Source organism: Blennius ocellaris (genome assembly GCF_963422515.1).
Source record: "Blennius ocellaris genome assembly, chromosome: 21".
Lineage (NCBI taxonomy): Eukaryota > Metazoa > Chordata > Actinopteri > Blenniiformes > Blenniidae > Blennius > Blennius ocellaris.
This window is the reverse complement of record NC_137670.1, coordinates 13,982,695-13,995,556: the sequence shown is the minus strand read 5'-3', so window position 1 is coordinate 13,995,556 and position 12,862 is coordinate 13,982,695. Positions and strand designations below refer to the sequence as shown.

At 44.0% G+C, this 12,862-nt stretch overlaps 1 protein-coding gene across 1 annotated transcript in view; it reads right to left on the bottom strand.

The window, feature by feature from the left end:
- The window catches only part of adkb (adenosine kinase b), a 120,697-nt gene that overhangs the window by 92,657 nt on the left and 15,178 nt on the right, over window positions 1-12,862 (bottom strand). The window contains exon 4 of the mRNA XM_080517864.1: window positions 12,664-12,742. Within this exon, the coding sequence (XP_080373990.1) occupies window positions 12,664-12,742 (79 nt within the window). The remainder of the gene's footprint in view (window positions 1-12,663; window positions 12,743-12,862) is intronic.

Sequence of the window (12,862 nt, the reverse complement as noted above, 5' to 3'; positions counted from 1 at the left end):
GTAGGACATTATCCTGAGGCTTACCCACTTAGCCATGGGAAGTTCACAGAAGGGACGCATTTAATGCTAATATGAGGAGAAGGCCGCTGCCGCCACAACCACACTGTGGAATTTATAAACCAGGCACTTAAACTCAACCCTAACAAGGTGTTGCTCCTCTTCACCGCTCATAAACACAACAAGCCAGAACATGGCCAGTACAAGCAGTTTTCCCATCAAAGATAACACTTATTTGAAATATGAATTCATCTTTTATTATGTTTTTTAATCTGAGGTTTGTACTCTGCTTAGTTGGCAACAAACTTCACAACAATATGCCAATAACCAACAGAATCTGTAGTGATGGAAATAATTCTACCACAGATGGTATCAGAGAATTCATTGAGGTGAATTCTTAACTGTCATTTGTTTACAAGTCATTACTGGCTTGTTCATCACTCTTCAATTGATCACTGTTCGATGGGAAAAAGAGACAGGGGGCATGTCGGGCCACAAGTTGGCGCTGTTGGTTGTTTTTGGAATTAAACCACACACACATGCGTGCAGAGAACAATGCGCTATAAACATGAACGATGCTGAGCACAGAGACATTTGTATGGACAAAAAGAAGTTGTATTGCTATTACAGGTGACCAAACTATAAAACTACCACGTCCCAGGAGAATATGGACTGGGAGTCATGACACTGGAGGAAACATTGTTATTGAGCATCTACTTCCATTTTCTGAAGAAGTGTTTGATACATAATTTCAGTAAAATGTCGTTTTCTGAGCACCCCGAGATCAGACTCGTCAAACACAAGTTTTCTGTTTTCACTTGAATCGCTTGGGCAGTTTGACTGCGGAGTCCTCGTGGTCAAAAGTCTGCAGCTATGCCTGCTGGGAGGGAGTTATCTGGACAATCGCAAAGTGTGGAAAACATTCATCGGTTTAAAATATTAACACTAAATACACACATTCCTCATGATTCTACTTTTGCAAGTCAATATTAACTCCCTGCATCAATTCTATCTGCAGTTACCCCAGTATGAACATCACAGAGGCCTAGAAATACACTAAACTTGGTTTGAAAATGAGCCTCAACTCGCTCCGCTTGCTCCCCAGCGAGGTCCACTCCTGGTCCTCACTTCAGCTCACCGACCCAATTATAATGATCAGCTCATTATCAATCTTTCTGCATTCTTCATGATTACATATTGATCATTTTCAAGTGTGCTGAAGCAGGAACACTTTGAATGCAAGCAGCGCTATTGTCCATCTCTGGTAGTAAGTATCAAACGAGCACAAATGAACTGGACTGGGGAAAAAGAAAAAAAAAAAGAAAAGTGTATTGATAATCATAGAAATGAGCTACTTATGCCGCTAAACATCTGAAACTGATGTTTGTCATTTGTTCTTGCGGCATCGTTTATGAGCTGAAGACGTCGGTGAAAACAAGCTCTTCAACCTTAATCGTTGTCCGTCAATCCATTCGATACTTCAGACCAGTCAGTCTGACAAGAGGGCCATTACTATTCCGGAATCCATACTGCTGCACTCCCGAAAGGTCACCGCTTCTTCCGTCTGTGGCTCAGAAAAAGACACGTTGCAACGAAAAAATGTGTTCCTGAGACACAATGAAAGATCAATGATTCACTCAAAATCATTTCATTGCTGTCACGACTGTTTGCCTGGGAAAAAAAAATAAAAAATCGACTTTTTGGTAAGCGAACGTTGGAGGAAAAGAAAATATGTAAGCAAGCGCACAGCTGTCATGACACAGCGTAGATGAAATGTCCCACATACCCATTTCGTTCTGTGAAGAAGTGCAGGAGTGACTGATTTCAGACAACCCTGTACTCAACTAACCAGTCTTTAACCTAATTACACAGGACCGACAGGATGAAGTTCCACCTCGGCTTCCCCATCTGAACTCGTGAAGCGACATGTCGCCTACACAAATTGTGAACGACCGAACATACGAGTTGCCACGTTCGGCGCTTCACCGTTACGGCGAGTAACTCAGCCCGGCAGAAACATGTGGGGAGATATTTTACATTGTAACTCAAATCTGATTAGAGCACCGATCTAATCAGCCATGAATTCATCTGTGAAGACAAGCAGGCAAAGAGAAAATCACCGCAGAGAATTCTGTATAATTATCAAAAATCTCACAGCGGTACATTAAAATTCTAATTACGACATATTATCTTAATTGCTAAGGAGATGCAAATCAAAACAAGGTTAACACTGCTCCCTTAACATGCAGGAGAACATGTGGTGGGAACCTCTTCAATATTCACTGAATCAGCTTGACTTGTTCGACATGAGAGGCTGTCATTTTGTAATGCTTCCCCCTCTTAGGGGCGATAATCCTAGCTGAGAGCACAAGCAGCGGTGGCGCAGTCGTGCAACAATAACACAGAACAAATATCTAATTGCTGTGCATTCACTTCCCTTTATCGGAGCAAACAAAGCCAGTGACGGCTCGTCGCAAGCCAACTGATGTCATTGTCCAGAGGAGAAAAACCGTGGATGTCCAATTTGTCAGCGCTTGAGGAGCAAAGAAAAAAAACAAAAAATAATAAAAATCGCTTTGCTTTGAAAGTTGAGACAATGCCTTACTCATAATCTGATCAACTTTGTCGTCTGACCATACGAGTGGCCGCGTGCTCGCCGTTTCTTATAGTTATTGCTTATTCTTCTCTGTGTGTGTGTGGGGTTTCATTACAAAAATCACCAACAGCGCCCCCTCGTGGCCTGGCATGTTTATGTTTTTCACCGTTTCTGGAGCTTCCATGTAAACGGACAGGATTATCAAAATGTCCCCATGTAAAACAGCAAAAACTTTTCCGACGCCTACAAGAACGATGCCTTTTCACTTGAGACGGAGCCTAAGGCAAGTAGAGAAGCTGGATATTTGGAGTGACGGCTGCCATTAGCTTTTTTTTCTGCGGGTCTCGTACAACAGTGGCTTTACCACGCCAGCAGGTGGAAGCTCAAGTTTGTTTAACTGAAGTGTTCTACAAACTGCTGCGGCTCACAATATAGTATGTAAATAATGTTATTCAATATCACTGATCTTTCTTATATCGCCTGAAAAAGCACATATTTGCTTTTTGCTTGCTGAACATATTTAATAGAGCTTCTTGGAAGAAAGGAATGACATATTTTAGTTTCTAACATAATAAATGTTATGTTGAAGAGACATAAATTTGGAGTTACGATCCACTTTATTTTATTTTGAATTTTTTAATCTTTTTCAAATAAAAAGATGGGACATTAAATACCCAGCTATATCATCAGCAATCAGTCAATCAAAGACGGAGTTTAAGTTGAAAGTATCTCATAAGATAGGGGGGAGGGGGGGGGACAACCAAATCATACATCCTTAGTACAAATTGCATCAAATGTAAGAAAAGGAGAAAAAAAAAAGTTCTTAAGAAACTGGAACTCCCATGGTACACAACAAACTGCATGCCATAAATTGTATGTGACAGGTGCACACTGTAACTCTGCAGACATTAGACAGCTGGATGACAGCAGGCACAAGGGGTAATGGTGACAGGAGAAGAACATGCCATTGAACATGGATTTATGAGAGGGCTCAGACTAAGGCGATCCATCAGTGGAGTCACATGGCATCAGACGTGGCCACGTTTAGGACATGTTTAAATGAGACTTTAAAAGGGTTCCAAAAGGTGGAAATGGAAAAGAAAAAATATACACATACACACACACACAAAAAAAACAAAACAAAATGAAAAACCCATGAGGGATGTGTTCGGAAATGAGCACTTCGATGCTTTTCAGCAAGAGGGAGAAAGTCTGTTGCCACCCACAAAGGTGATTTTCAATCCAGTGCAGTCTTTTAATTGGAGTAGTTATGCTTTGATAGAGAGCTCACATTTCTCCGGAGGTTCTCGCAGTAAGGTAATTACAGTATGTGGCGGCTTTAAACTAACTACAGTCATTTCTGAAACATCAGATTCCTGACAGAAAAAAATAAACCAGAGGTACCCCGTGTTTTTTTTTTTTTTTTTTTCTTTTACTAAAAGATATTGCAGTTCCTCTACCAATTGGCTCTGGGATGGCGGTTACCCGCACACTGTAAATTGAGTTTCTCCTTTCTCACTTTCTCCCGCAAACACACACACACACACACACACACAGCACAAACACTTTCACAGATTTGCAGTCTTTCCCTCGCCGGGCAGAAATAAATGGAGACCCCAGGAGTTCCCCTTGGCCCTGGCCCTAGCAGTCTATAACAGAACCGACAGCTCTGATCACTCCTGAGAAAGCAAAAGCTGCTCCGGGATCACTTTACAATTCTCAGGGGCTCGAATAACCTGATCTTGAACTGATCCCGTGCACTGATCCTTTGGTATTGGGTTAGGAACGTGTGAAGGGGCCTGTTGAATGAGCTCGCTGGATATCAACATCCCCGCTCTGTGTTGCTCCGGCCCGCCAGATTGTTTGACTTGATTAGTCTCTGCCCAAGTGTTAGACTACCCAACGCAGAGCCCTCCAGACACCGGTATCAGTGTGTCAGAGGGAAAAAAGTGTTCTCCCAAGTCTCAAGGTGGAGCCCATTACCCTGAGTGAGAGCACTGTAAGTTAATAGGATTTGCTCCCGATCAAGAGACTGAGCTATTTCCTGAGGCTGTTACAGGCTGAAGCACAAAAATAAATGTTCCTTTATTCAACACTATTAAGCGTCTCCGATCCAAAAAACTCACCCCCGCCCACCACAAACCACAGTGACCCCCATCCCTCCTTTTTCTCCTTGTTGGGATATCTGTTATTGCTGCATTAGGTTGTGTGCCACCCCCCCCACCCACCACCCCCCTTGTTTTTTTCCTTTTTCTACCTCCCTTCCCAAGAAGCCAGTAAAAGTAAAAGGTTGGCACTTTTTGTCTAAAGGAGCCATTTGTTCAGGTGAAAATGAAACTTGCATGGTAAGCAGAGCCAGGTCTGCAGTTGGACAGGGGAGGGGGGGGGGGGGGGGGGGGGGCAGAGGGTATTCCAGATTAATCATATGGACTATACACCATGAAGATATTCATTGAGGAGTAATTGCCAAGGGGCTTTATGTAATGTATTCTCCCCATGAGGTAAAACCTTGTAGCAGTGCGAAAGGATAATAGAGTAAGAGGATCATATAAAAATGTTTGCTGCCCCAACCTTTAACTCCGAGCTTAACCTCCACCCCAGATAGTAATTACACAGTTAATTGCCAACTGATCTGAGGACGAGGCTTCATCCAGCTTTGCTGCTGATGTCAACTGCGCTTAGGGGCCACTTTCTGAGGTGCGACGGATCACAGATTGTCTTATATCACTTGGGGCAATTAACAGGAAAGGCTCAAGTCGCATTTGGTGTACGGAAAATGACTTCAGCTGTGAGCTCATTATATTACTTTCATTAATGTTTCCCTGAAATCCCAAGATAGCGTCCTCAATGTGCATGTAGAGGAACCAACTGACTAAACACGCAACAATTCTCTGGGCAATGATGTAAAAAAAAAAAGAAGAAGAAGAAAAGTCAAGCAGATATGAATAATGCTCACATTATGTAAAACAACTCTACTTAAAACTAGAATTAAAGTTTGAGTTACTCAGAAGCTGTACATGTGAAGATCTTGGTGAATACACCTTTTTTTTCTTTTTCTTTAATAAAGTAATCCAAAGAGGATCAACAAGGCAGAATATCGTCAAGTGAATACAGAGATATAATTGCATGAATGTGTAGCAGTGTTTCATTGAAGATCTTCTCAACCAAGAAGTTTGTTTTGTTTTTTCGTTGTTTTTTTTAAAAAATTGGACATCAGTTAAATTTTTGATAGCAGCCAAATTAAGGAAAAACAAAAATTAAAACTATAAAGCATTTTGTGACTACAATGAAGCACTTACTTTCAATGAAGGTTAGCGTTCATGTGTATTGACCATGCATCCACACACAAAAACTTTTAAGGACCTTTTTCAATATCAAAGAAAAGTTTCCCACTATACAGAGATCATGCTGGATTATTTATCAACAATTCCTAGAAACATGACAATTAATTCCGTGATACCGATTTCAATCACGTCGCTCATTTTCACCACGTAGCATCGATAGTAACCACAACCCTCCTGCACGACAACAGACGACTCAAGTTTTGACAAGTCGAGGCAGAAAGATAAGGCACATTAGACTATATATTAAGCCGCTGTGAGCGAAAAGAAACCGACAAGATTTCCTCTGGATTGTGTTTAAACCCTTCAGAGAGAATGGGACGGGCGTTTTTTTTTTTTTTTCCTTCTTCTCCACGGCAGATCTAAGCACAGCTCACCGAGGAAAACCTGAATGTCTTCAGTGAGTCGAACAGTTAAGTTGAGCCGGTTGCTGCCATAAACCCGGTGGGAGAGCTTGGAATAATCTAGGCGATGTTAATGATGCAATTTATATGTGAGGGGACCGGTGTTTGGCAGGCTCTTTCCGTCTGAGCGGGCTGCACAACCCAGCGAGCGCCCAACACCCCCTGCGAGATGGAGGGGGTGGAGTAGGAGGAGGATGTCAGAGCCCATGTGAAAAGAGGGAGCGAGCGAGGCACTGATAAGAGCCATTACTATTAGTGTCTGTCTGTCACCTGCTGTGCGTCATCCAGCCTTCTCTCTCTCCACACGCGCCCCCATCCCCGTCGCTCCATCCCCATCCGCTTTTCCTGAGGCACATCACTTCAAATTTGCACTCACCTACACATTTTCCATCCTGTCAAAGATATACTCGGCTGGCTTGGAAAAAAAAAAAAAAAAAAAAAAAAAAAAAATGGAGCCGGGCTGCACTCCACGAAAACTACCGCGAGCTTTGTTTCAAAACAGTTGTGAATTAGCGAAGGTGCAGACAGCTGCCAGCGTTTACGCGATAAACAAAACAGCTATAGATGAAGAACTGAATTGGCACGAGAGGACAAAGTATTCGAGACATACCGTTTGTCAGTTTTTCCGAGCCAACACAAAGCCTAATTTGGTATTTCATTTATTACTTGGCACAATAGAACGGGCTCCTTAAACTTATGAACTCGGGAGAAATGAACAGTAATTGCAGGCTGTTCTTTATTTTCTTAAAACCTTTTTAACCAAAATATTTAAAGCTGTTTTTCCTCAGTTGCTATGCAACACTTCAACCGCAAGAGTGGGAGCACGCCGAGAATGTGCCAAATAAAAACTACTGCCACAGACACTCTGTGGGGAAATATGAGAGAGGGGCATTGCTCAAGAGTCGTATGAAAATGTAGCGCAGTTGTGTAAAATGCACAATCATTCTTTCATTCACCAGTTACTTGACCTGTGTCAGCAGATGACTCCAACAATAGTTTTGTTTAATGAACCATTGTTTACAGTCTGAAAAGCTCTCAGACTGCTCCACAGCCATGCGAGCACCACTTTACCCCCCCCCCTCCCCTGCTCTGTCTCTGCCCTAAACACACAGATGCCTGCTTTTAAATGCAGTGCCCAGCGACGTGGCAGGCGTACCAAGTGCCCTGTGCAAAATATCATTCTGTAATTTGACATAAAGGGACGCTGCCAGATATGTAGACTACTGTCTGTTGCGCGAGTCCTTTCAGATTTCACTCAGAGCTCGCCTCGAGCCCGGGCAACTGTGCGGCGGCCAAGCAGGACGCAGGCGAGCCAATGGTGCCGCCTTTCTTCCTGAGCCTGGAACCAAGGACTTAAAGCAAGGACACGTTATGCAAGATATCACATTCAATTCCACTGCCAGCCTCTGAGGCCAGATGATACACGTTGAGTGCGTCTGTCTCTCGAGCCCTCAATGTTAATCAACACTCTTTCCAATGCATACTTATGAGTTACAATCTACTCCCCACGTCTTCCCTTTGGCAGCTTAAATTAAGTCGCACATTTGACGGCAAATTAACTTCAACGGGGGATAGTAATATGTCACCTATATGGCAATCTGTGCAATTTCTTGCCCGGGCAACAAGCTCCCTGCACATCTGAGGAGAAAATTAAATCAAACATCATCTTCATTTTCTCCTGTGAAAGTCAAATTTGGGGAAACACAAGACGGAAGGCGCCGCAGCGCGAAAAGGGCCATCAGCTGTTAAATCCCTGTGATGACAAAGTCGTGCATAATCACCCAGTCAGTCTTTTATGATTGTGATCACAGGGCTGGAGATTTAATGCACGCTGGCATTAGCCGTGGCGCACAGTCACAGTGCCGTGGAGGTGGGAGGAACACATGCTCGGGCGAGGAGGGGGTGTACGTACACGCGTGGAGCGGGGCGGTGAATGTGGAGCCCGACGGCGATCTCCCCACTTCATCATTGAGTAAATGGCACCGCCGACATGAGCCGCGACTTCACAGCTGCCTCATGGCGGGTGACATTGAAGCCCACGCATGAACACGTCGCTCATCAAAGCGAATGAGGCGTTCGTTGCTTCCACTGCTTACGCTGAGGAAAACAATATATCCTTACCCCCCCCACGCACACACACACACACACACCTGAAGTGCACACTTGCACACCTGGAATGTCTAGAATGAGCGGGAGATGGGAACGAGAGAGCGAGGAAAGGGGGTAGAAAGAGAAAAATTCCACTCGGTTTCATGCATCTCTCACAAGAAGCTTAACAGACTGTGACCTTTCACTGCTTCGTAATGGGAAGGAAACGACAAGACCCCGGTGCCATAAAACTGCTCCGAGCCAGTGCTAACCGTGGTTTCGCAATTAACCTGTCTTAAAACAAACAAGAGGCTTTTGCTTTAACAACAGGCGCATACTTGAGAGGGCTGATTTCTGTGGCGTGAAACTCAAAGGCCCACCAGGGTTCGGGTTTTAATCGGTCATTAGCGTGCTCATTTCGGCACAGCTGCGCCGCCATCTATGCGACTGCGAGCTCACTCAACGTGATCAAAAGACAAAGGAAATGCACAGAAATCTCCAGCAGCTTGAGAGTGGACAAATACTGAAAGTCTCAAAAGCTCCGAGAGCACATTCATACATAAAGGACATTTGTTTTAATGCTGATCACCAAGCACGCAGGGAAAAAGTAGAGAAATGGAGGCTTTTTCTGAACATTCGCTTACAGAGTTTCAACACAAAAGCTCCACTATTTCTCCTCAACTGTCCCGTTTCCCTTAAGTGGTACCAGACGTAGGCATTTCTTCATTTAGCCCTTTCAAATGGGAGGCAAGTTGCTGCTATTCTTTATTTATTTAACAAAACGAGCTGCAAAAGCCAAACATTAGGTCATGGAATATTTCTGCCCTGAGAAATAAGTCACAGCCTTCAATGAGACATCAAGACGGGTTTAAGTGTTCTCCTACAAAATATGAGCTGGTGAGGACCATTTTCAAGCTCAAGTAGTGCTGTGGGATTTTCCTGTTTTTTAAATACAACTTCTCTGCACATGCGTTTTCAATTAGGAGCTCCGAGCCAACAAACTGTGGCTGGGCCCCATTCACCCCTTCAACGATTGACCAAGTCTGAGGAAATGTTAAACAGGCATCACGACCATGACAGAAACGGCAGATTTTTCAAAAGCCTTTATTTGCTAAACAATAGTTCAGGCATCTCAGTGAAATTGATGATGCGGAGTTCCAGAAATGGCGCAAGATCTAAATAAAAAAGGAGCGCGAACACGCTCAATCGTAACTTTTTGCGACGCATTTACTGCTCGGGCACTTAGACGAAGCAATTTGTTCCTTTGGTGAGCACGTACAAAGCCTGCTTACACTGCAGAGAAACACAGTATGTCAATGGCGTTGATTTGTGAGGATCATAATGAGAATGCACGGTTTACACGAGGCACTCAGAGTGGGATCTACTTCCCTGGCAGCGGCAATAACTCCCCATGAGCCTGTCTCTGCTCAGACTTCAATCTCTGGGCCCTAAGGAGCTGTTGGAGGACTTTGATGTTCTGTCTAAATGAATTGACTGTGCTTCTTGATACAGCCCTGCAGTCAGCCCCCACTCCCCCACCCCCCCCACCGGTTCTGTCACCTGTGATAAACATGCTTCAGTGGCACCCAATTCTGGATCACGTGTTCAAGAAAAGGCCACGACTCCCCCCGCCAATCCTTCAACTTTGTAAATAACTGGGAAAAAAAAAAAAAAAAAGAAAGAAAAAAAAAAGTGTATATATAAGATTGTTGTTTCCCGCCGTGTCCGATCTGAGCAGCAGCCCTTTGATGTGTGAAGGCTGTATGTGAGCAGGCAACACTGGGCAGGTTTTTGTTACCTTACAGCCCTGCAACATCCAGTAGGTAAGCCTTTATGTTGGACGCCCCTTCAGGGCATGGTGTTTGTTAGCGCCTGGGCAAAGGCAACAACCTCCAACCCACTTCTATCGTTGCTTTTTCTTTTTTCCCTTTTCTCCTCAAGTATCAGAGCCGGAGAGCTCTGCATACAAGCTTGTAACCCTCGCTGACTAGATCCAGACAAGATCTGAGGCTTATTGAGAAGCACTGGTGCAAAGCTAAGGAAGTACAAATGTGATGATACATCAACTGTGGGACTTGTAGTTTGTCACAACGTGTGATTTGAATATGGATAAGCAGAGACAGAAGCTATAATGCGTGGAGAAAAAGAAAAAAAAATGAAGTCAGGTCTCAGACTTACAGACGGCAGTTGAGGTACGGATGCTAAGAGCTAAAACGGGCGATTTCAATCAAACGGTGGGGCGGAGATGGCCGTTAGAGGAAAACAATACTTATCCATCTAAGCTTCGGCTCAGTCAATTCTCATTTGACTAAATCCAATTAACATCGATTCTGCATCTTCTTAAAGCCGAGGTTTAGGTTTTCCTTGATAGTGCAGAAATCCCAGCCCGTGCGAAGCGCCGGCGTTTAACCTATTAGAGACTCCGATGAGGCGGCTGGGTTTTTGGAGGGAAGTACGAGTTCCACTGGCGAAAGCATTGATCCTCCCACACCCTGGGTTTTCCCAGCGTGTGCTGCGATTCCCGCGCAAAAGCCTCTGAACACTCCTCTCTCTCCTCCAGCGGCGATGGGGCTCCTGAGCAAACCTGCCCTGGATCGAGCATCTCATTTAGTCACTGGGCCCCTTTGATGTGGATTCAGTGCTGCAGTGCATATCATTCGTGTTTGAAGGTTCAGCTTCCACAATACAGCCGGGTTTGAAGTTTCACATATTGCAGGTGCTACAATGTGATAATCTGGGAGCCGGTTATGCATTATACATTTTTCATAAAAGAACACCATCACCTGAAAGTGAAATGTGGAAAAGTCAGTGCTTCAAGGTATATATTGACAGAAACTGTTTCTGAGACTTCTGGGTGTGGGACAAAAATACTCTTGTTATCTTGAGCATTTCAGAATCAGCTCGACATCTTCCCTCTGAAGGGGGTAAATATCCAAATAAACAGAGGAGAATAGCATTTTGACTGGGGCCTGCCACGCCATTATGAGAGCAATTTAGTAGACTGAACGCTTCTCAGAGGGCACATGGGCCATGACGGCTCTTTCTCCAGCAACGGCCAGCAGTGAAAATCTCCTTCTCCATCTGATTTCACGAGAGCGCCGATGTGCAGCTCGGGGTCAATTCCTTCAGTGTCTTCTTAAGTAAAACATGAAAAAAAATCACTGTGGAGGGCTGGCGATATCTTAACTGGGGCCGGCTGAAATGAAGCTATGGCTTTAGCTCAAGAGGAGGTGAGCTCAGGTGAATTTTGTTTTCATTTAAATACACCAAACATATAAGACTAAAAACAACAACAAAAAAGAGTGGAGAAAACACAATGAAGTTGACAGTGAATGTCTGTGAGTGACTGAGGTATATGCAAACGCTTCTGATCTGGATAATTAAAGAGTGTTTGTACGGCGGTGCACAGCTCCGCGTCGCCTTTTTAAAGGATGTTTACCGTCTCCAAAGCATGGAGATGGTGGCAGCCCGAGGGCCTGCCTGCCTGCTTTCTTGTTCCCTCATTGGCATCTATCTTGTGCTAAACACACAGAAAAAATGCACACACGGAAACGCGCGCACGTGCTACACACCGCGCTGGTACATACAAACAACAACAACAACAAAAACCCACACACACACACACACAGGAAAGAGTGCACTTTCACAGACATCAGCCTCTCAATTAGCTTCTGCACTCATTTCTCCTCCTTGGAAGAGAATTATTTTTCAGCTGGGTGCTTTTTCTTTGTTTATTGTGAGCAGACCAAAGCCTTATCAGCAGCTAATCACTGCATGTCAAATTCTGAGTCGTACTGCACTCACTTAAAAAAAAAAAAAAACAGTGAATAATCTTCTAAAGTTCAGATTGCCATTTCAGATTTGGACAATCACCAATTTCTTTCAGATGCTCGAATCTGTCTAGCAGTCGGGGAGAAGATCAGCATTTGTTTGATATAATTTGTTGTGACATATTAATTGCATCTACTTGTAATTCTCTCTAATTGATGTTTGATATGTCTCAGGAAATTAGGCCAACTAGATAACACTGCAAACATTATTAATCCTCCCCGCCTTTCTCCCCTTCCACGGCAGGTCTGATGAATTCACAACAGCTCAAACTGTAATGCGTCAACGTGGCGTGCAGCTATGCTCCGTATTCCCAGAGCTGCCAGCCTGACAAATCTAAGGTTACAAGCATACCACAGTATATTCAAAACACACGAAGACACACAGCGGAGGGCCAGGGAGGACTAACCTGAGCAATTTTCACCGAGTTCTGGGTAGAGCCACCGGCGTGGTATTCAACTTTGGTCCTCTTGACGATTTCATCAAACCTGAAAGAAACAGGTGGAGGAGAGAAGAAGAAGAAGAAGAAGAAGAAGAAGAAAAAAAAGAGTTGTTAAGTGAGTGACACCAAATTCCACTGTAACTTTGCCTTTCGCAAACATAGCATG